This window comes from Lissotriton vulgaris, chromosome 8 (assembly GCF_964263255.1).
Source record: "Lissotriton vulgaris chromosome 8, aLisVul1.2, whole genome shotgun sequence".
Lineage (NCBI taxonomy): Eukaryota > Metazoa > Chordata > Amphibia > Caudata > Salamandridae > Lissotriton > Lissotriton vulgaris.
In genome coordinates, this window is record NC_141696.1 from 1,371,809,769 (window position 1) to 1,371,834,563 (window position 24,795).

The 24,795-nt window shown below is 43.5% G+C and overlaps 1 protein-coding gene across 3 annotated transcripts in view; it reads right to left on the reverse strand.

Moving 5' to 3' along the window:
* Nucleotides 1–619: 619 nt before the first annotated feature.
* The window catches only part of CRYZL1 (crystallin zeta like 1), a 221,858-nt gene continuing 197,682 nt past the window's right edge, over nt 620–24,795 (reverse strand). For 2 of the 3 annotated variants that reach the window (XM_086935341.1, XM_086935342.1), the window contains exons 8-14: nt 23,875–23,986; nt 19,169–19,189; nt 15,252–15,350; nt 13,672–13,784; nt 7,278–7,390; nt 2,117–2,155; nt 620–1,167 (exon numbers count right to left, since the gene is read on the reverse strand). In XM_086935341.1, coding sequence (XP_086791467.1) covers nt 1,068–1,167; nt 2,117–2,155; nt 7,278–7,390; nt 13,672–13,784; nt 15,252–15,350; nt 19,169–19,189; nt 23,875–23,986 — 597 coding nt within the window. In that variant the 3' untranslated portion in view covers nt 620–1,067. The remainder of the gene's footprint in view (nt 1,168–2,116; nt 2,156–7,277; nt 7,391–13,671; nt 13,785–15,251; nt 15,351–19,168; nt 19,190–23,874; nt 23,987–24,795) is intronic. The other variant, XM_086935343.1, reaches the window with a different exon arrangement.

Here is a 24,795-nt window from a genome sequence, read left to right on the forward strand (position 1 = left end):
GCAAGGAATTTGAGCAAGAAATAGAAGGGAAAAAAAGAAAATAGAAGAACGAAAAAGGAGGAAGGAGAGAAAGAGAAGAAAACATTGGGTTGGAAAGCAGGAATGAAAAAGAATCCGCAAGAGTGACTTAAAAAGACAGAAAGTGTAGGGTGGTAGAAGAAAGAGCCTTGAGGTGGAATCAAAACAGGGCAGCCTTGGTGTTCTGCAACCCGAACACTCAGCAGCACTGGTGGCGAGCTTCTAAGAAAAGCTTTGGGTCCCAGCATGTATTTATTTTTTTCATTTACTTAATTTCTTTACAATTTCAGCACAGATTGCAACATCCGCTCTTTCTCTCTAATTCCACAGAAATGCACCAACAGCAAATGTGCAGGCGTAGTGTTGTCGCCATTTATGAATGAATAGCAAGATCAATGTTGTTATTTTTTTCGAAACTCTCATCGCACACTTCCCAAATTTTCTGCACATATTCTTACCTTGTCCCACCTTCTTCAGCACAGTTCCCTGCTTACACAGTAAGAAACAGACAATAGCTTTCTTTGGCCGCTTCAGAACCGAAAGTTTCAAGAGATCTTCTTTTGTCTGTTTGTTTAATTCTTTTTTTAATGTGAAGCAAGAAAGAAGGCATTTTGTTTTGTGTATTTAATGTTCAATTAAATCATTTATACAACGGATTTCCAGCAGCAGTCAATCGATAGGTAACCAAATCACATACCATCAATAAGCATACATGAAAACAAAAAAAACAGAACAAACCAGACTTACAGGGAAAAAAAAACAGAACAAACCAGACCAGATATGCCTATTATAAACATATAACAGGAACACCTTTGGGATGTGCGATTTCATGAATACAATCTCAATGATGCTGGAGAGTGGACACAGGCGGTTACTGGAATAAAGGTAGTGCGGGATGGGAATGTCTTAGAGTCACACCGTGCTTCTAAAATCCACTTAGCTTTCCCGCTCACCAAACGGAGCAGGGACTGTTCATGTAATGGCCGCCATCAGCAACGCGTGACGTATCTGCTTCTCCGCGCGCGTGCTTGACTGATTGACTCTGGGCTTCAGAGCTGGATGACCTGCCTCCTTCTCACTTCCTTCTTCTGCACCATTTCCATCGAGACAATGGCTTCATACAATGGGACAGGTTCATCCAACTGAGGCCTAATAGAGACAGAAAAAGGTCAGTGGGTGTGCACAGAGAAGCGAACAAACAGCCCCTTCTCTGGTGATGCACATTTCTCGTATTTTACTAATTTAACTTTTATGCGGAATAAAAAGTAAAGTTTCCCAAATGTGCTGGGAAGAAAAGCAATCGAATTCTCCCCCCCCCCCCCCAACTCGGTGAATAGCACTTGGTTCTGTCTTTGAGTTTGCAGCCTCACAACTACACTAGATAGGTAACTATCAATCAGTTCAGCTAAGATAGACCTCTTTACAGTTAAATGACACTGAAGATAACTGGTATGCAAAGAAGCCCATGTGGCAGTCTTCACGATTCCTTCTTGAGATGTTTGTGCGGCCCTAGCAGATGGAGTCTTACGGCCTCCAGATACTCAATCATTTCACATTGACAGATTGTGCACAAACATTATCTCTTAATGAGCACCGTGTAGTCGCTGATATTCTTAATCACTTTGTAAATCAGGGCACTCATATTTTAAACTATAGTTAAACTATGTTAGAAACAACTCAAATTGGACAGTCATGGAAAAAATTGTGTCGGAAACAAACAACAAAAAGAAGCGTGGTTTTGGGATGAGATGGCCAATGTCATAGGTTTTTAGTGTTTACAACATAACCATAAAATGTTTGAGCAAATTTTGCCAGTGACTGCATATATTGATATGAGTATGCTGGCAGTGTCACGTAGTGCTGGAGAAAGGTTCCTATATGGTACCCATTTTTTGAAGTTGACCGGAATGCTCTTCTCCGTGTTCTAACATTGTGTTTCTCCACCAATAAAGACGTAAGTTTCAAGGACATAAAAAGAATAAGTCAGGAGGTTCTAGGTGCACTATTAAGATAATAAAAAAAAACAAAGGCAACAGCACTACTAATGTAAGGATTACAAGTTTGCAACAGCGTAGCATGACTGATTTTCCAAGCTAACCTAAATATTCCAGATGACAGTTTATCCATCACATCTTTCAGGATATCTGCAGTGGAAATTAAGGAATGGATGCACAGTATTGAAGTATAAAGTTAAATATTCAGAAAGTGTGTAGTTAAGAGTGCCATGTATCTGGAGTTTAATGCAAACATAACATTAATCTTAATCTGAGAGACGCACAGCCGCAATGCTTGGAATAGGTATAAATCTAGTGTACCATATTAGCGGGCTCTGGAGTCTGGACAGAGTAGCACCAAGCGAATTCTGAGTAGCTAGAGATTGTTTTACCACATTAGCGTCACAGGAATACCCATTTGCCAGCTCATCTTTATAAAAAGAAAATGAGTCTGAAAGGTAACTGGACACAACCATCTTCGCTGCTCCACCCATAAACAAGCATCTGCAATGCAATAGGTCTCGCATTTACGCCAGTTTGAGCTGTTGGCATTGGAAATAACAATGCCTTTTATTTATGATTTGGTTTTCAAAACATAAATAAAAGGCATTGCCATTTACAATGCCAATAGCTTAAACTCTCACAAATGCGAGACATATAGCATTCCAAATGCTTGTTTAAAATTGTGTGTGAGTGGGGGGGTTGCAAACAGAAGGTAGCAGAAGGAACACAGACGAGGAGGGTGTGGGGAAGCAAAACAGGGTGCGGTGTGGGTAAGCAAAAATGATGACGCAGTGGGGGAAGGGGAACGAAGGGCATAGAGAGGTAAACGATAGACAGAGCAATGTGGCGGGCAGGGGGAGAAAAGCAGATGAGAGAGAGCAAAGTTAAGCTGGGGGTTAACGCACACCCTTTACAGGAGCCGAGGAGCAAAGTGCAGCAAGCTGCTACTGTGGAACTGGAGAGCTGCTCAGTAAAGTGCTCCAATACCTTCCGGTTGAGTTCGCACTTGTGGTTGCGGGAGAGTGTGCCCAAAGAGGCATTTGAGCCAAAGAGTTTTTCTTTTTTGGATCCATTTTACAGTGGAAAAAAATGAGAAAAGAGGGTAAGAGCCCTTTGTTGAAGTCATGGTTTTTAGCAAGTGAGCAGAGCAACAAACCTAAAGCATATTCATGTTTAACATAGATGTTCAATCAGAAAATAAACACGCCAGATCTAGGGGGATTTACATCACGCACCTCTGACCTCCCTTAAGGCATTGTTGAGTTGCCCCCTTCTGTTTCCCATGGCCCCAGAAGTGCTCCCGGTTTGCTACAAGTTAAACAAGCTGGTGGTAACAACTGTACATGAGACCCTCCTGCAGTAAAAGAAACGTATTTAAGAAAATTGTCCTTACAGACTAAAGAAGACGTACTATGTAACAACCGAAGTTAAAGGGCCAGTCCTCATGGGAGGTTACAAATGAAGACAAGGCGGTACTAACGAGGGGCTAACAAGTCTAATAACGAATCAGAAGCCAGGATTTACGAAGGACAATGACACAAGCCAACGAAAAATATGGGCGGAGAGTGGGCGAGATTCAAGTACATATTCTAATACAGCATGGCTCACAGAGCAGAACATGCGCTGCCCAGGCTCGACCTAAAAAGGAAATGGACTCTCACAGAGCGGGGCATGTGTTGTTTATCCAGGCCAAGGACGCACCCGTCCACAGCAAGTTAGAGTGTTGGATTGGCCTGTCCCATAGCGTAAGCCTCCTGCACTTCATTTGCAATGGGTTCATTTTCTTCTATTTTGTGTACCGTGGGTAAGAAAAAAGCTCCTTGCAAGCAGCATCAGGATCAACCAGATAAGAAGCAACTACCAACCTTGCATGCTGACAAAGTTTTCTTGACAGCACAATGGGAGCCATTAGTGAAGACAAAACACAGACTGAGATGCCGAAAAATACTATGCATCCCATTAGCAGTTGACCAGGTAGCCCTGTTGATAGCTGTGATAATACTGTTGAAGACATGACTGAGCCTAAATTTGCAGAGGCAATTTTTCTTATGAAAGCTGAAGTGCATAAGGTCCCTGTTTGAGTCTCATGGTTTTGGCCACTATAGGTGTGACAGGGTATACTCAGACATGAGTCCCTTTCTCACTGCACCATCAGGATTCAAGCAAGCCGGGCCGAAGACGGCTGAAATGCCAGAAACCGGTCCCTGGTAGCTTGTCTCCTTTCTGGTGAAGAATTGGCTTGGTAGTTCAGTCTGCCCTGTTCCCATGATGCACTGGGCCAGGGACAGACAGATTTGCATATAGCCGGGTTCTGAGCTGGGATGGTGCAGTGAGATAAATAACGGTGATGGATCAAGCCCTGATCTTTGGACTGGGTAAGGGTGGTCTGCTTAATTCAGACACTCTGTTCATCACCACCCCCTTTTCTGAATCGTTTTTGGCCACTATAGGTGTGGCAGGGTATACTCAGACATGAGTCCCTTTCTCACTGCACCATCAGGATTCAAGCAAGCCGGGCCGAAGACGGCTGAAATGCCAGAAACCGGTCCCCGGTAGCTTGTCTCCTTTCTGGTGAAGAATTGGCTTGGTAGTTTAGTCTGCCCTGTTCCCATGATGCACTGGGCCAGGGACAGACTGATTTGCATATGGCCAGGTTCTGAGCTGGGATGGTGCAGTGAGATAAATAACGGTGATGGATCAAGCCCTGATCTTTGGACTGGGTAAGAGTGGTCTGCTTAATTCAGACACTCTGTTCATCACCACCCCCTTTTCTGAATCGTGTGTCTCATGGTTACGTTATCTTCTATTCCGGTTTTAGGTCATATTCAAACACGAAACCCTGTACTTAACTCTTCGGTATGACTGCTGCTCAAAGAAAATGTGGCCTTGATAATAAATGCTCTGGACATTAATTATGACACCCTTTTGGTTAGCCTTTTGAAGCACATCCATACTCTGATAATGTTGCTCTTTAAACCTCCTGCTTTGGCAGTTCGTTTCTCAAAAACATAAAAAATTTGGTGAATTTCTGCCGAGTAGAAACAGCAATCCACCAAACCTGTGTCTTCATAATGTTTGGTCAAACACAGATTCCTACAGTGCATGTATTAGTCCACCCAGTAGCATAGCAAGGTCAGGTGGTACCCAGTGCGGACAATTTCTTGTCACCCCGCACACATTGAAATTATTAAAATAAGGAAAAAAAAGATTGTTACACATATTTTTGCCATTTTGTCACCCCCCTCAGTGACATTTTGTCACCCCCCTTAGTGGTGACACTCGGGGCGACCTGCACCCACCGTACCCCCCTTCATATGTCACTGAGTCCACCGAGCCATAAGACTTGGCTGTGTCAATTGAATCAGAGTCCTGTCGAGTTTTCTGGAAAATGGTTCTTTGCCAATCAATTAGATAGAGAATATCTTCTTGCTAAAATCCAGTGAAATCAATACGATGTTTTGGGAGAAAGCCCATAGTGCTGATTTTAGGTCACAAGGAAAGACTTTGCGTTCATAGTGGTTCTTGCATTTCACAAAGCGTTAGAAGATCCAACGTTGCCTTGCAATCAAAATGTAAAAATATGTCTTACGGTTCTATCATGCAAATCCGGTTTTCTTGATGGAACCAAAAAAAGATCTGGTGAAGGGCTAATACCCTTCAAATCTCAATTTCAACTCATGGGTTTTTTGTTTTAAAATCAAAAATGGTTAATACATGTGTGTATCAAAAACTATTTCAAAATAATCCCCTTGTCTAACTGGGAATGACAGATCTGGTTGCAGGGCTTGCATCTGTAACTATAGTTGGACATCCTCTTGCAGACCTGAGAAGGAGTGGACTTTATGAGTGAAATAAAGAAAGAGGGTACTTCTCAGCATTGTCATTTTGGCCAATATTCAGAACCTATCTGATTGTCGTGATTTTCTGACAGACAATATAGGGTTTTCTTTCCTACCAGAGTATCAGATAAGGTCGATGGAACAGAGGAGTCACTATTTTGTGTTGTTATGGTGCTTTCCAGCTAACATGGTACACTAATGACTTGGATTTCCTATGGTGGTAGGACTGTTTATTCTTTTGCGGCTGATGTTGTGGTCAGAAGGTCAGTTGAACCCTGTGTTTCTGGAAACTTTAGATGACCTGCACTGAGAACTGAAACCTAACCTGTTTCATTTTCTCAAAGCCCACTCTGCAGGAGTATCTACGCATCAGAATTCATCTGGTGAATCACTTAATTTCTTAGAACTAATCACTTGATCGGAAAGCAGGAGCTCTTCGATTAGAATCTCTGTTAAATTCAGCATCTTATCTCTTGCGTATTATCAGAAAAATTCTGCATGGAATTCCCATAGTGGCCTGTCGTTTTCCTCCAAAACAGGTGAGGCCACTTTTGTAGTGGCTGAGGCTCAGGCATCACTTACCTTCCAACCTATGGAATCAATTTTATTCCCCACCTTCGCAATGGGAGATACGGATGGAAACCAAGAGTATATCTTTCTCACAGCAGAAACAATCAAAGAATCAGAAGATGGGGTTGATCTAAAAAAAGCAGACACTGCTTCCATAATTATAATTCTTTTGTTTGCAGGAAGCAAACTTTTTAGTAGCAGTCTGGGATAAGAACATCTCTACTGCTGGTTCACTGACATCCATGAGAAATTACAAAAGCTGAGTCCTCTGAACACATTTTGAATTATCACCACAAACAGTGGCCTGAAGAATAGACAAGGGGATCCCACGCTTTTTCTTGGCCAATGCCTCCTGGAAGGTTGTGATATTCTCAATTTGGGGCAGTTTTAACTGTAGGGGGAGGTGAGTAAATAACCGATTAGGAATCTGATGATTGGTCCCTGTTTTGTGTCACACGATGCCAGAGAGAGTGAGTGCTGCACTTTTATGGAGCTTAAATACATAAATTGCGATGGTACAAGGAAGCTCACTTTCTTCTTGGATTCACCTCAGGAACAGGCAGTTTCCTTTAAAGAGGTTCGTGCTTTTCCGAGATTGGTAATCTTGGGGGGAGGGGGGGCTTGGGGGGGGGGGGGGGGGGGGGGTGTTGCCAGTGTTTTTAAGTCCACGCTCTGAAGTGTTTGATTCTTAGGGTGTGAATATTTACAATATGTGGCTCTGTGATCACAACTTGTAGAAATACAAATTCTACGCATTAGTTTGAAATGTATGAAGAATATTTGTATTTCATTTAGCACTCATGTCTAGTGAATAGACTTATATTTGCTGTGTAAGATTGCACAAAAACAAAAAAGGATATGAAGATATTTTCCTTGCTGCCCACTCGATAAATTCCAAACTTCATCGTTAAGAAATGAGATGGTGGCTCCTTTGAGGAATAACAAATGGCTGTCTGGAGGGTCAATCTTTAAAAGTAAAAACATTCTATGTTACGATCCATATGAATTAATATTTGACAAAAGATAAATGCATTATACATTAGGTGTCCGTTTCCAACTTTCGTGCTACAAGTTGCTACTTGCCTTTATTTGAACACACAGAAACTCTGCAAGACGGTGCACCACTCCTGTACATATCAAGGCTTGAGAAAAATCCCAAAGAAACTGACATTGATGGATCAGAATGGATACAGCATGTTATCCTGCCCCCATCCTCCAGGCTGAACAAGGATTGGTGGTGGGGACCCAGAGGCCCTTGACACTTCTTTACATGTGTACACAAGGTGATAGGGAAAAGACTCAAAGGTAAACACCATATGACGTGCATTTGATTAATGACAAACTGAAGTATACAAAAAGTCATGGGTGGAATACTTGAATTATTCTCAGCCACTGTTAATTACTCGGGGCCTAATTCCAGTCCATTGTTATTTTGCACACCGTACCATCTAAGTTTGCACACAGCTATATGCAAATCAGTCTTGACTGTGCTCCGATAGACTCAGTCAAGCCCTAACTGCCCGGCCAGGTGCTCCATGAACCAGAACACAAGAAACACAAGACCGGTTTCACACTTATTAGGGCTCATCAATCAGGTGTAGCTTGGGACCGGTGGCACAGTGTGCACGGGATCCACGTCTGTGTATGCCCGTCCTACCTTGGACATAGAACTCAAGTATACTGTTCATGCTTGACTGTTCTTATTGGAGCAGGGCCAAGACTGATTTGCATTCAGCTGGGTTCAAACTTAGGTGGCCTGGAGTGCAAAATAACAATGGAAGGCTCTATTACTTACCGGTAATCTTCATTACCCCAGGCCCCGTTGTCCTTGTCTCATTCATTAACTAATTGGAGATAACCATCTCCTGACAGAAAAAAAGAGCAGAGGCATGCTGGGACCCTAATACTGCCCCTCCCACCGGGAGTACATAAGCAGTACTTACCCAGCATACCGTCTGTACAACCAAGCACAGACAGGAAGGCTGGCCGCCCAGGAGGGAGGAAGGGGCGCATGAATGGGATGAGGACAACGGTACCTGGGGTAATGAAGATTACCGGTAAGTAATAGAGCATTACCCCCAGGTGAATACCAAAGCAGAAAACCGGCCTTCCGCATTCACAAGCACACCCAGGAAACCACAACAAAACCAGCAACCCAAGGGAGCACGAGAAGGAGAAAAGGAAACCGCAGGGAACAACCGAGCCGCAGCCCAGGACAGCAGGGCCAAAACAAGGACCGGAGACAACCCAAAAAACAGAAGGCCAGGGCCCCAACAAGGAGGCCGCCAACCAGAAAATTCAGGGACAGAGCAACCGGAAGCAAGACCCAAAGGACACGGCAAAGCAACCCACCAGACAAGGCCGCCCAGTCCAGAACGGGAAGGCCCACAGGACACGCCAACCTCAAAGACACGGAGCAAACCGCGACCGTCCCGAAGAAGGCCAAAGAAAGAAGCCAAGACCGGCTAACAGAACACAGGCACAAGCACCCAGACCAACAAGGAAGGAGGAAAGCACAGGCCAGAAACCGGCCCACCCCACCAAACCTAGCGGCGCGCCCCCAGAGAGTCCAGAGCAGGGGCCGAAGAGGAGCGAAACCCCAACCAAACAGAACAGGGAAGGGGAAAGACACCAGAAAAACCCAGGAGGCCAAAAGACACCACAGGGAAGGAGGCCACCAACCAAACCAGGAAGGCCAACAAACCCAGAACAGCAGGGGTAAAGGAGGCCAACCCAAAGACCACAGGCCAGAGATGCCCCCAGAAGCACCAGCCGAAAGCCGACCAACAAAGGAGAGGCCAACAAGACCGGAAACCCACAATGAACAAGGGTGGGGACAGAGCCACAGGCCACAACCCCCAGAAAACCCCCAACCCCAAAAGGGAGGGAAAACAAAGCAGGACCGGAGGCCAGAGCAACCGGGAATACACAGCAGCCCCCATACCAGGCACAGAGGGCAGAAAAAAACAGGTGTCAACACAGCAGAGGCCCGTACAGGAACCCCACACCCAGGCCAAGCAAGCAGCAAGGGCAGGAGCAGCCAAAAAAAGAAACAGCCCCAGGGCGCACAGCACCCAGACCAAAAGCCCAAAAGGCCCGACTCCAGCAAAGCCGGAGAAGAGCCCTGAAAACAGCCCAAACCAGGGCAACAAATGCCAAAGGAACCAGGAAGAGAGGACCAGAGCCAGGCAACCCGACCATGCAGGAGGACCCGCAGGCCCAACCAAACCCCAGAAGGAGCCCACGCAGCGCCCAGGCCAGAGCAAGGGGCAGGGAGGAACAGGGACCCCCAACACACCACCGCCGGACCACACAGTAGGCCGGAAGGAAACAGAGGTAAGCGCCCAAGCGGAAGCCGGAGAAAGCTGAGAAGGCATAGGGCCAGGCAGCAGGAAACCCCAGACAACCCGCAGCCCGGAGGGAGGACCCCACCCAGGCAAGAGCACCACGGAACCGCACCTCAACCAGAGAGGGGGGGGGGGCACCCAAACAGACACACACCGGGCACAAAGCCCGTAGAAGCAAGGGAGGCAGAAGCAAACCAGGACACCACAACCAGGATACACCCAGCAAAACACCCCAAAGAGCAGGCCGAAACAGCCAGGAGGCCCAGAAGGCAGGGTTCGAGGACAACCATAACTAGCAGGAAGCTGGCAGACCCGGAGCCACAGGATCCCACACAGGCCCAACACAGAATAGAGCCCAGGCAAGGACGCAAAGCCCAAAAAGAAGACCAGTATTAAGGAGCGGAAAGCCCCAGCAGGCAACCAGCCAGGCACGGGAACCAGACGAGACCAGAACCCCCCAGGGAACAAACACACCAGGGCGCAGACAAGGCCCACAGCACCTGGCAAACTCACAGAAGAGGGGAAACAGGCGCGGAAAAGAAAGCAGTCGCCCAACAACTCCAGCTAGAGAAGCCGCACCAGGCCCCCACAGGAGGCCCCAACCGGGAACAAACCAGGCAGGAACACCGGCAGAACCAGGAGTTGCAGGCAGGAAATCCCAGAAGCAAGCCAAAGGCAAACACAGGAAGAGCTAGGGCAGGAGCAAACAAGAACAGAAGCAGCCAGTCCCCAGAAGCAACCAAGCACACACAAGGCCCCGGAACAACACCCGAAGCCCCAGGCCCGGAGCAAAGGAGAACAGAACAGGCTCACCCAAGGCAGCACGAACCACCCAGGCGCAGGCAGAGCGCCCCAGGCACGACACCAGGAAGCCGCAAGAGGGACCAAGCGCTGCCCAAGGGACGGGAGGAACAAGCCAAGAACCAGGAGCCCCGTCATACCAATCCCCGACCAACCAAGCCGAAGCCAGGAAGCGGAGGAGCACAACCAGAAACGCAAGCGGAGCAAAGGCCACAACACAACAGCCAGCCCGCAGCGGAGGCAAGGCCACGCGAAAAAAAGAGCCAGACGCAGCACAACCAGCACCAGGACACAACACCCGCCCCGTGACACCCCAAGAAGGAGGGATGCAGAGGGACAGAAAGAAAAGTGGGGAAACCCGCGGCAGGCAAACAGGAACCCAGGGGAGCCAACAGGACCACCCCCATGCACTCCCCCACCAGGAGCCGGAACACCGACCCACCACCAGCCGGGGGCAGGGAGCCGCAGAGGAACCTGAAGAAGGGGAGAAAGAGAAGCGCAACCCCAACAGGCCGCTGCCGAGGAAGCGAGAGGCGACCCCGACACAAGAGGAGCAGAGGGCAAGGTTGAAGCAAGCAGGCAGGGAGACCCAAACAACACAGGGAGCCCCAGGAGCAAGCACAGACAGAGCCAGCAAAATAAAATGGAACCAGCGAACCACAGAGGCGACAGGAACCAATGCCAACCTGCGGGAGGCCACCAAACAGAAGAGCGAATGCCAACAGCCCAGAGAAGCAGCAAACAAACCCAACAGAGAGGAGAAACCCCCAACAAGGCCCAGAACAAAATGCAAAAAGCACGCGAGGCCAGGAGCAAGGACACCACCCAAAGGCAGCGACCCAAAGGAAGAAGGTCTGCGGCGTAAACAGAAAACACCCACCACTCAGACCATGGGAAGAGAGCAGAGAAGCTCAGCCGGAAGAGGCAGCGGTGAGCCACACCACGCAAGCCACCCAACCGAGGGCCGCCCGCAACCAGGAAAAAACCGTGACCCCCAGACCACACACCGCAAGTAGGGGGCGGAGGCCAGAGACCGGAGCAACCAGGCAGAACAGAGAAACCCAGCCCCAACCAATGGTGCACCCGAACCAGGCAGAGCACGCTAGGAGCAGCGCGAGGGAGAGGAGCCCGTAGCATGCGAACCAAGAAGGAGGGGGACAGCAGCCCCAACAGGACGCTCCCAGAGAGGAGCGGCGCAAGCAAGAGACCACAGCAAGCCACCCACTAGGAGCAGACCAGCCCCAGCGGGAAGAACCCCAAGCAAAGCCGGCAGAAGGCACAGAAAGCCGACACTATGCCCCAACCCGGAAAGCCAGCGAAAAAAATCCGGCAGCCAAGTAGCAAGGCAGGAGCCAGAAGGAGCGCCCCACTGCCATAGGCACAAACCCCGGCAGACGGAGAAGGACCCGGACACACAGCCGGTAAACCGGCCGAAGGCAGAGCAAGGAGCCATGCACCTCAACACCACCGAAGCTGGGCAGCCCAAGCAAAAAGCAAACCAGCAGCACAGCACCAGCACGCAGGGAAGCCAGGAGTGCACCGACCGGAATGTAGCTCAGAGGCAGAGCGCATGCAAGCATGAGGTCCCGGGTTCATACCCCGGCATCCCCAGGAGACACCCGCAGCCCAACAACCAGAAGGGCCAGGTAAAACAACTGCCAGAACCCCCGCTCGGACAGGAACCAGCAACACAAAAAGGCAGAGGAAGGATCCACGCCACGGCAAGAAAGAGGCCCCGGGTTCAACCCCCGACATCCCCAGGAGACAGCGGTGCACACCCTGGCATCTGCCATCATGCAGAAACAAGAGGCACGCCATGCAGAAGGGTTGAGAACCCCACTAGAAACTCCAAATGTCGCCAAGACAAGAAAGGAGCCGTTGGCGGGACCCGAACCCATGCAGCGTAGGGGCCCACCACACCAAAGCCACAGGACACTGCCACCTGGGGAGCTGCAAACAAAACGTAGCAGGCACCAACAGCAAGAACGACAACCACACACAAGGCTGCCAAACTCAGCATGACTTTAACATAGTGCAGAATAAAATAAAAACTACTACGCAGGACTTACCCAGGAGGGAAGCCGGTGCAACACACACCATAAAGCCAACAAGGGCCCCTCCCCGCTTCGCACCAGCCCAAGGCACACCACAGGAACCAGGGCCGGGCAGACGGGCAGGAGCAAACACAGCACAACTTCCACACAGCCAGGCTCCAGGAAGACGCACCGTGACCCGGAAGAGACCCGGAGGCCGGCATACCAGTCGCGAAGGGCCGGAGCACCCAATATCCAATCCAGGAAGTAACCAGCCTCTCAGCAAGCCCGACAGGCCAGGAGGCAGGACAGCCAACACCCCAACCGAACAGCAAGGCAGCCGGATGGGGAGCACCAGAGAGGGAAGCCACTCAAGCCCAGTAGGAGCAGCATCAGCAACCAAAGCAAACTTCTGTCGACAGACAAAAAAAACAGACGAGATGCTGGGTAATTACTGCTTATGTACTCCCGCTGGGAGGGGCAGTATTAGGGTCTCAGCATGCCTCTGCTCTTTTTTCTGTCGAGAGATGGTTATCTCCAATTAGTTAATGAATGGGACGAGGACATAAGGGACCTGGGGGTAATAGGATGCTGATCCGAGTAATTAACAGTCGGTGAGATTAATTAAAGCATTCCATTCATCACTTTCTTGTATACATCAGTTTGGTTAAGAGCATGCAATCACCACATCCTCAGCGTCAGCTATGGAAAATGGTGCCTTTGCTACTTGTATTCCTGAATGAAATCAGGAGCTAAATTACAAAAAGATTCATGAATTAAGCATCACAAACATATACTAATTCACTTTAAAAAAATAATATTGGTGATGGTTTACCAAGCTGTTAAAAGCACAGGTCCCAGATTAAATTTTACTCCCAGTAAAACTTGTGCTCCGTTTTCTAAAGAAGTTGCTAAACTATAATTTCAGTGAAGGCCCATTATAGTGGATTATTTTAGCTGAAGGGTCCAGCAATATGTTGAGCTCCACGAATCTCCAAAATGAAAAAAATATTTGTATAAGAAAGAGCAGCTTCACACTAGTCAAGTTTCCTACATCTGACTTCACCTGAAGATTTTCCATTGTAGTCACCCAGTGGCCTCCTATCCCAAGGAGTGTGATAATGTCATGCTTGTGAGGCAGCAGTTGATCAGGACCATCTCCCTTCTGAAATAACTTGACTATAATGAAAATAAGAGAACACGTCAGACATTGATCCTTCTAATGCAATAACAGCTTTAGTGCTTTTTCCCTGTCCCCCGTTCTTTCAGACACTGCAATTCTTAACAATGTGCTCCATTACTTTTAGTAACAAAATCATTCAAGTGGCTGGAAATAATTTCTGATGTGTTATCTTCAAACCCTAGGTCTATCTTGTGAACTCTACAATCACTAGGCAAGCATCCATGAACATTCACGGCCTCAAGAGGCTTTCATGACATCAGGATGGAAGAACAGGCAAAGACTGCTGCCTCAGTGCTCCTATGAATGCCTACTTCAATGACCTATTAAGGCAGGAAGCCCTCCCTTCACATCTTCATCCCACATTCTAGAGAGATTCATTCCAACTTGGTCTGTCTCGGTTTGCCTCATTTAATTTTGATGGTTGGGTTATATTTTTGTTAAATTCCTATTTGTTGCACAGTTGCCATTTCCCATTCAAAATTAGGTTAGTCTTCACAATGTTTTGCTTCAACAAAAAGCAGGGTAATGATGGGTAGCAACTAGCAGGCTCCATTTTGCTACTGGAGTAGAGTTAACAAATGCTCAGGCATGACTGGTCAAAACATCTCGGTACAGTCACGATGGAGATGGAGGAATTGTATCTGATAACAGACACCACTGTGAATAATTGCTCTTTGGCCACAATAGCAGACAGTAATTACGCATTGTTCTATGGATCTTATAAAAAAATAGAAACTAACCTGACTTCTAAACAATTGAAAATCCCAATAGCCTGCATCAGACCTTTTTCTAAACATCAAAACACAGCTTTGGAATGTTTGGCCTCCACATGATAGGTAAATAAGTAATTAAAAAGCGCCATAATGGCAAATAGGCAATATTGCTCTTTCTGATACTGCTGCTGGATTAATAGACTTGTCACATCCTCTGGAAAATCTACTGTTTCTGTATTAAGACCTGGGATTCGCTGACCGAGTAAGCAAGCCCACAGAATGCTGTTGGTGCAGGGATTTGAAATCAGCTACATGCATTGATACTGCATGGAAGCAATGAATATGACCAATAAAAATTGTTCATCACACGTTAAAAACGCAAATAGAGGGTTCTAATGCAAAGTGGAAAGTAGGAACCTATCACCTGTGGCCGGTATAGCTATGAGGAAGGGTTCCATCATAGGCATGGCTTACATAAGCTGTGTACTTATTGGGTAGTTCAACATTCTTTGTATTTAATTTCATTGTAATAACCAGCATATACAATAAAAAACACAAACTCTGCTGAATGGGTCCCATGTATGACATAAGCGTGCCAATATACATACAAAACAGGGAAAATAATTATAATTTCAAGCATATTGTTTTTACATTAACTAAGTGAAGAAAGAATTTCAGATTTTTATTTAACATTTAATGATAATCACTTTGAACACTTTTTAACAGCTGATTTTGGTAGCAACAACAAACCTCCAGCATCAAGAACAATATCCACTCCCAAACCTCCGGTTTCCTCCAGGCAACTTCCTGCGATGTCACCTTTCCCACTGGACACATCTATCACTCGTGCTGTTTGGACCAGAAAGAATAGTTATATCGCGTTTCCAAAAGGAGTGTCAGAATAAAAGCAGAAAAAGACTGAATTCCTAAAAAATGGTGCAAGATTAATCTACAAAATACTTGAAAGAATATACTTTGTAATAAATTTGAGCACGTAGAGTCAGACATGAAAAAATGAACTCAGAACACCACAATCCCAGATCTGTCTTGTTTACATAAAATCTGTACCAAATGGAAAACCATTAAAAAAATGCAGAACTTTCTTCTCTTATATTCTAAGAGGGCAGAACTTTTTTCTCTTATATTCTAAGGGGCAGATGTATCAAGGGAATTTTTAGTCGCAAACGCTGTGATTCCCAAAAAAGCAGCGTTTGGGACTAAAAATTCGCTAAATGGAATGTATGAAGAAAAATGTATAGCAAAATTAAGGAATCGGAAAAATTGCGATTCCTTAATTTTGCATAAGCATTTAAGGAATTGCGAATTGCGATTCCTTAAATGCTATGCACCAAGCATTTCAATTTTGCGATTTTTCCTTAAGAAATCGCAAATTACCACCAACTTCAAAGTTGGTGGTAATTTGCGAATTCTAACACAAATGCACTTTTTTGCATTTGTGAAGGTGCCATGTGGCGCACATACATGTCCTTACGGCATGTATGTGCGCCATATGCGCACACATGTGAATTTCAGGGGTGCAGCAGGGTGTCCTTAGGACACCCTTGCACCCTTGAAATTATTCTCAATTTGTGAATCGCAAATTGAGAATAACTTCCCATTCGTTCCTATGGGCCTCCTGGCCAATAGAAATGAATGGGAAATTATTCCTTAATTGAGAAGGAATAATAAGAAATCGCTAAAAAATTGCGATTTTTTAGATACATACCATTTTGCAATTCTCAACTAGCGATTCTCAAAAAAATCGCTATTTGAGAATCGCAAATAGGTATTTTGATACATCTGCCCCTAAGATTCTTCCTTTGATTATCTCAGATTTGAAAAAAGTTACCACATTCTGCTACACAAGAAATATTATAACATTGGAACGCTGGGCGCTGAAAAATTATCCAGTAACCGGCTGAGAATAACTGCTTTGAAGAAAACTAAAAGGAGGTACATTAAGATCAAGTTCTGGCAAAGCCAAAAGGTCGTGGTCTTTTTTTTGTTGCAAACACATGCAATAGGCATTAAAAGTAATAGTAATTAAAAATGTTGCCCTCTTAAGGTAGCTGGAATATGTTTGCAACAAAAAAATAAAAAATTACTCATCTTAAAAATAAATAATTAAATATATATATTAAATGAAAGCAGATATCAAAAAAGAGATTGGCCTACTAAACCTGGGACTCAAATGGACTGCTTTTTAGGTACATGTGAACAAGCAGCATACTCACTTACACTGAAGTGAGTCTGTCGCTGAAGTGAGATGATCTGTTGCCTCATGAAATAAGCAGTGGTGGGTGGAAGCTAAATGTGTATGGCATTGTCCAGACCAATAGGGCTTACCAAAAGCCCTTGTACATTTATACAGCTAAATCGGTCTCTTGCCATGCCTAAAATGTTTCTTTTAATCACAATATTCTTTGCATTCCTGGTTGTGACTGACACCCACACCTAAGCCTGATTAGGCGCAGATATCATTTTCATTACACTGACATAATTCCATGCAAAGTTCCTAATTTTGCTTTACAGAAATAAGTGACATTTTTGCCACTTTGCATACAGCAAAATTTAGCATGATGTTTTGTCTGTGTGACACGGGTTTAAGCAGAAAATGTCTTGATAAGAGACATCAGTCTCTTGCAGTATCTTGACTAACTTTCTTATGTGGAAGTATGCCCTCACCAGGAAATGTCATGCAAGATATTGGCCCAAGGCATTTTTTAAGCAACTCTCGTAATTTTGTTGACATTTCCTGAAAATATGGGAAGGGGATACAAATCACACAGTTTACACTCAGCCCAGAAACTCAACTCCATTAGAGTACATAAGGGTGTTTCAGGAAGGAGTGTGCATCTAACTATGGTGCAGTAGGTTCCCTTGCAAATGTTTTACTTTAAAAATGTTTAAAGGTTTCACAGCAAATGTTTACCAGAGACCAAAGAACATCTGGTCTCAAGTTGCAGTGCTATTTTCCAAAAACTGAACTGCTCTCTTTGGGTAGAGGGAAAACAGCATCATTAGATTGCCAATGGATAGAAGACAACACCATCACACTTAGTTATCCCTTCAATAACTGCTTTTCATTATACAATTTCTATAGCTATCTAAGGTAAACATTTCGAAAGCAAAACAGGGTCCCATTTGACCCTTGTGTCTCAAAATGAGCAAATTCTCAGCCATACTTCAATCTCCTCAGTGAGACACTTCTGCTTATTCCCATATAAATAATAATCGATGCCTTTATATGTTTGTGGTTAAATTATGGCAATTGAATTTCCTTTGGCTTCCCATCCAAGCATATAACTTATTCACATCTTAGACGTACATGTCTTCTTGAAAATAAAATAGAGGCATAGTAGCCTGGGACTGATGGCACCATAATGGTTACCAGCCCAGAAATGCCTAAATTACAATACAAGTTTCACAAATCACAACCTTCTTTTCTGATGGACAAATTAGCTGCACACCGCCCTGTTCGTCATTTCACTCCTTCGATCTTTAAGTTAGACTAACAAAAAAATGCATCATGGAGGAAGAGCATTTTTAGAGCTGACAGGACAATTCTGGAACAATTTGTCGATTGACCTGAAAAAGCAACCAGAACATTTGAACTCAGCAGCAACTTTCTACCTTCTTGCTGAAAACTCTGTAGAGCCTAAGACTATGCCCCATAACGCCAAAAAGGAATAAACAAAAGCTCATAAAAAACTGAATTAATCTTTTCAACACAAAACTGATATGCATAGTCTAGCAGCATGACTGACCAAATCACTGACAAAGCGATAAAAGGAGTGTGTCTTAGTTAACCACTTCAAGATGACTCAATTAAATGGTACTTACAATGATCATTCATTTGAATGCTATATTTTACTTGAAGAAAATTATAGTTAGAAGACCACTGTTCTTTAGATAGATGAATACAATAAATATATTTTTTTTGTAAAGAATAATTGCCATTACTTTGCATAACTAATTTCAACCTGGGTTTCGCTAGGTCGGAAGAAATTTAAATTACGCCAGCTTCGTTCATGTAATTTCATGTTGTGCTTGTTATGCAAAATTACACCACCTCGCATAAGTACACTGTTTTTCACAGCAAAATTATAGAGTAGGAGTGCAGGAACATAGTGAACAACCGGAACACGAGCATCTGTTGTTCGAAAAAATTGTTTTGCTTTCCTATATTTTAGAACGTAATACGATCTCGCTTCAAAAATTGAACCAAGATGCATTTCATGCTAAAATATAGCACTGACAGATTAGCATTTAGTGTAATTAGGTATAACTGCATGCAATTTACTGGAAATTTAGTTTAATTGAGTGAGAAAACATTACACAAATTTAACGCAGCCCTAATGATTTTCAGATAAATTCCCTGTATATAACTTTATTTCACGTGGGTAACATGAACATTTGGCATTGATCTAGGCCCCTAAGAGCAGTGTTGGAAACCTTGCTATAAACATTATGTTGCGTACACTGTAACTCCGAATAACTATCCAACATACTTAACACATTAAAGCAGAAAATACAGGTGCTGCTGGGAAGACTATTGTTTTATGAGCAATCATACGTTCTAAACAAATATTAAAACATAATAACTGTGGGGCTGTATGCATATATACATAGGCAAGACAGAAAGGAAATCTAGAAAGTTTACTTACTCACTAAAGGTTGCTTAATGCCTTTTGAAAGTGAAAGAAAAGGAGAAGAACACGAGTCAGACTAAATCATTGCATACAAATACCACTCTTAAGGTTTCAAACAAATTCCTTGGTGTACAGTAACTGAATGCACTGCTGACAGACAGTGTTAGTAAACGCCCAAGTGCTGTTAAAGTATTTGCTTGACTTGTCAATGCTCATTGTTTGCAAACTACAGAACAGCATTCGTAATTGGATAAAAACTTGCTCTGAACAGGCCACGAATTACAAAGTAATTTACGTACCGTAGAGAGGTGTGCAAAAGGCTGTATTTACAATTGCAATTTCACAAAATGTGAATTTGCTCTCGTAAACTGATTTAGTCCCTCATACAATGGGTCTACTAGGATACTGTAACTTCATGTGTAAGAAAATCTACACACACAAAGGTGGGTGAACACATACAAGCTAATTTTTTAGAACATTCGTAAATATTTGCAGATAGCTCCACACCCCCAATAAAATTATAAACTTACTACTGCTTAGGGAAACATTAAGAACATATTTGGTGTGGGAAAGTGGAGGGAACTTTTTCACACTTTTGGAGGACCTCAGGAAAAGGGTTTCCCCACGTTAAAAATATATTCCCTAATGAGAAACACCAAAAATGTGAATCTTGTTTGTAATTTTTTTTATCGAGCTTAGGATGCCCAAGAGCGGAACTCTGCATGCATTAATTAATCAGCACATTTACAGTAAAAACAGGATGCAGAACAGCTCATGCATCCCCTATTTCATCAACATGTATGTATGAGAATCACACAAATCAGCCTCCAAACATCCATTGAAAGGGATAGTGGGCCTGGAATTTAACCGGGAAGCTGTATGCAGAGTGGCCTGCCGTCAAAACAGTCACTTCCAAAGAAGGTGCAATGGGAAGTTTAGAGCAGTGTTTTTTAACCTTTTGAATACTATGGCCAGGGGCAGAATCATTACTTGAGGCTTGGGATTCCCGCATACTCAATTCTTTTAAATTTTGAACAAAAACAATACACAAAAATAACGAAATTAGTATACATCAAACAAATACACTTATTGTGAAATATTTTATTCACTATACAAAAAAATATATAAACAAATCTAAATCTTAGCTGGAAGGTTGGAGATTTTAAAAATGTAGCTTTATTTCAAAAAGACAATGCGATGTTAGACTCTGAGATATATATCTTGCTTTGTCTTTTTTGCTCCTCTAACGCATACTTCTTTCTGTCCGTGCATACCAGAGGTGTTTCAATTGATGCCACCAATCCATACTAGCTTCCATTTGCTGTACTTGTGCTGCTTCCACAAATCAAGGTAAGGATACCAACCTAAACTTCTTTAACTTCTAATTTCAAATTCAGGGCATTTTAAAACAATCAATTTTGCTTTTCTTGTAAATGTACTTTATTATTTGCTAATATTATTTAATTTTATAAACTGCTGCAGACCCCTTGAGTACGTGTCCCTTACCAGCCACTGGTTTAGGGCCTTGGTATGTAGGCGGGCTGCGAGGCACACACCATTTAATGATAAATAAAAAGGTGTGGGCTGGCATGAGCGGATACATTACCAAACCGGTCCGAAGTGAAGGTAGTAGCAATTGAAGTTAAAGAGCTGAAGGCCCAGGTAAAAAGAGTCTCGCTTTGAAAATACTTATCCTTAACCACACAGTATATGTTTCCAAGAAACACATTCACAAAAAAAAAAAAGAAAATCAGCACATGATGAATCATAAAATATATCCAAATGCATTTTACTCCTTTTCAGGGTCTAAACATAATGGAGTGGCAATCGATACAAAACAGGGCCCCAAATTTATAATAAAAGGAGGATAAAAAGATGGACCAGGAGGTTAGATATTTGTTCCTATAAAACTTGCGATATGATTGCACAATCACTTTTGCCACAGTATACACCACAACTTAATCGCAGGACAATTGTAGAAGAGAATTTACTTTTCAAAGAAAGTTAAGTTTGCAAAAATAGATATTCATATTGCAGGGGACAACAATTTGACGCGGAAGGACAGATCGAATAAAGGAGAGAGGCAGGTAGAAGCCTTTTCTAAGAAATAAAAAATGGATTTATGGGAGATACCTGGAGTGAGCTACATATAAATTATGAGAAGTTCACATAATAGACATTTGTGTGCACCATACATATTCACATACTGATTACATACTAGTGTGAAATGCATTGGCCTCAGAAACAACAAGAGCAGCTATAGAGAGGATATGGGCCTGGGTTCATGAACTCCTTCAACTAGAATCCTTTGCACTAGAATGGATCAACAATGACAATATACCAGTGCTATGTGTGTTGCTTTCACAAAATATGCCCTATGTCCAGGGACAATGTATTTTTTCAATATCTGATACTGTTTTTTAACACCGCCTTTGTACCATTAGCGTTATAAATCTAATTATTCACATTTCTTCTTGGTCCATAAGCATTTCTACGATTTCCAAAGTTTCAGCATAAGAATGCAGTCCAGTTGTCAACAATTTGTGCACTGTAAAATATGCTTATTCTATATTGTCAATTATTTACCCCACTACGGATATTATGCCATTCCAAAATGCTAACATATGTTTTGCATACGGCTTGTAATCACCATTACCTCTCTAACAGCATTCACGGCAGCCGATGCCAGCGAGGCTTTTCCTGGTCTCAAATCAGTATTTCTGGTCACTCTTTCCTAGTAGCTTTCTTACTTCGTAATCATCATTGCTTACACATTCATCACTGCTGCCTACTACCTCAAACGTACTCATACATTTAAATGTTTTCCCATCCATTTAAATTTAAATCTACTTTTTATATAATCATAAATCACTTTCTCTACGGTTTCTATTTGTAGCACTCATTAACATTCTTGTATGAGCAGTGCAGAGCTATATACAAAACGAAAATAAAATAAAAGATAAATTATTCAAGGTCTGGCTCCTGAAGTCACTTTGATCATTTGCGCTTTCATTAATTTGGAGCGATCTTCAAATATGGCTCGAGGCCGAACAAAAAAGGCAATTCAACAAAATCAGTTAATAAAGGCAGCCTCCACGTGCTACTTTTCCAACACTACACAATAAAATAACCTGTAATATGACATCAAGGAAACAATCCTACAATGCATTTGAAGGAATTTGTTTGTTCTGTAACCGATTCTTCCTTATTGACATCCATTTAGCTTGCGCACCTCTCATCTAGAAATATGGCCTAGAAAAGGCAGATCTGAAGAGCTGTAAACCCATAACTCACTTTCCTCCCGTCTCCTACATAATGGAGAAGCTTCTGGCCAGAGGGTCTCCAGTTTCCTTGAATTCGAGCTCTTAGTCTAATCCTAGGCTGCACACCTCGGAGTCATTCCTGCTGGTAGCTCTATCTAAGCTATATGACTCTTATGGGCTGTCAATTATTAACTTTAAAACTAATGACACATTTGCTATTTTTTGTCTTGTGCTATTTGGCATTCATTTTCAATATATATATATTTTTATTTTATTTTCTTATAATTCACAATCAAACATTCAATAAAGACAGAAGTCCAGTTATCATAGGTGGCATTTTTGTGGTGGTTCATAAGGGCTTCATATATTAGTTCCCTTTCCATAAACATATTCCTATATTCTAGATAAGTCCAGTCATTACAGGTAACCTCTTTTCATTTTCATTCAAATAACAATACCTGGGCCATCAGCTACTGGATACCCCAACATTTACCTTATTGTGCTCAGAATATCTTTCCATAATAAGTCTTAGTTTAAGGCAGGACAACCTGTTTCTTGCAGCAAAGGTCATAATCTACTGGAAAACACCACTTTCAGTTTGGTGGATACTTAATACCAATCAATCACGATTCTCTATGCTCTACACATATAAAATGCTTTGGTAAAGCTCCCGAGACACGGAATCACGCTCACTCCGATATCAGTCGGGGGAAGTGCCGATTCTCAGATGTGACTCTGGAGAAACATGTACTTAATGAAACCTCAATGAGTCCTCCACATGCCTTAAAAATCCCCAGAAGTGCTTTTCCTCAAGGATCACAAAGATTCCTTGATTTGGTTGTCCCCTCATTTCTCTCTTCATTCAATCTACTCTTCTCTCTCAACCAAGGGTTAGAGATTGACAGAGTTAAGTACTGCCACAAAGACACCAAACTCCCAGTTGCCTTGTTCCCTGTTTTAGAAGTGGGGATAGTACCAGGTTTTTTGTCGCAAAGCCTAAAATAGCTCCACTGTCAGAAGCCTCTCACTGATCCACCTCAGGGACTCTGGTTAATGTACACTGAGGCCTTTCCTTTTTACGGAGATCCTCCTGACGCACTGTTTTCCTGTTCAGACTGACTGCCAGAACAGGAAACGGTCCAAATAACTCTCTCCCCACACTCCTCTTCAAAGGCGGAGGGAGAAAACTACCAAAGCAACAGGGCTATATGTCACGCTGGTACTTTTCGTCAACCGTTTCCCCACCGCAGGTTTCCGAGTATGACTGTATTATTTTTTTATAATGCATTAAAAATTTACATAACTGCATCTGGTATGTGTACATTTTTTAAATGTGAATTGGATTAGTGATTTTGTTTCACCGGCTTTGTCTGCTGTCTCGTATAAGTTACATTGGCAAATGTACAATAGACAGATAAATGGAGGTTTTTCGGGGTTAGCAACCATACTTTAACTTACCAACAGTAGGCCTAAGCTTTTCTAGGTACTGCTTATCTTCTACGCTGTAAGCTGTAGAAATCACTTTGGCTCCTCTGCTGTGGGCCAACTGAATGGCAATTGTACCAAGTGGCTGTAAACAAAGATATAGAAACGTATTACAGAGGCATATACTGGAATGTTTATGAAGAACATATTTTTTACATTCTTTGTACCGACCAAGCATTACGCACAAATATAGTTTGACAAACATTACAGCATAACACTGGCTGTCACAAATTATAATTTGAAGCAATATTTGTTTTGTCATGCACAAGCTGTGTGTTGTGCTATAAACACGCCAAACTTGGTGCTGCACAAGTGAAATTAGCAAAAAGCAGGTAGGAATGGGTTTGAATCCCTGGGTAGTGGCTACAGGGGACGCCTCGCACTGAACCTACGTCACCCACTTTCATAGGGTCAGGGGAAGCACTGTACTGTACATCAGGCTGAATATCAGTTTGGCTATCAAAGTATTTTTAGGCTAGGTGCTTTGTTCAGGACATCACTTCAAGGGACACAACTCTCAGAGGTGTGATTGGAAAGTTCACAGAAATGTGAAATACTTCTCAGGAAACAGAAATCTTAGTTTTTTTCCTGCTTTGTAGTTCTGTTTTCTAGCAGCAGTAAGGGTAAGAGAGAAAAAAGTCTAGGTGAGGTGTGAGGAGAAGTGGTTGATGCCACCAGGCAAGCACAAAGGCATCCCAAACAGACACAAAAATCAGCCTGACTGCCAACACACAAGTGTCCATATTTGTAGTTTGGAACACATAAGGACATGGTGGGAAAGATTCTTATACTGGATGATAAAGTCTATATGGATTGAGTCAAACCCCAGTTGTGTGAGGACCAGGGCTCTATGGGGATGGGTTCGCCTGGTGTGCTGGGGTATTGTGCAGAAAA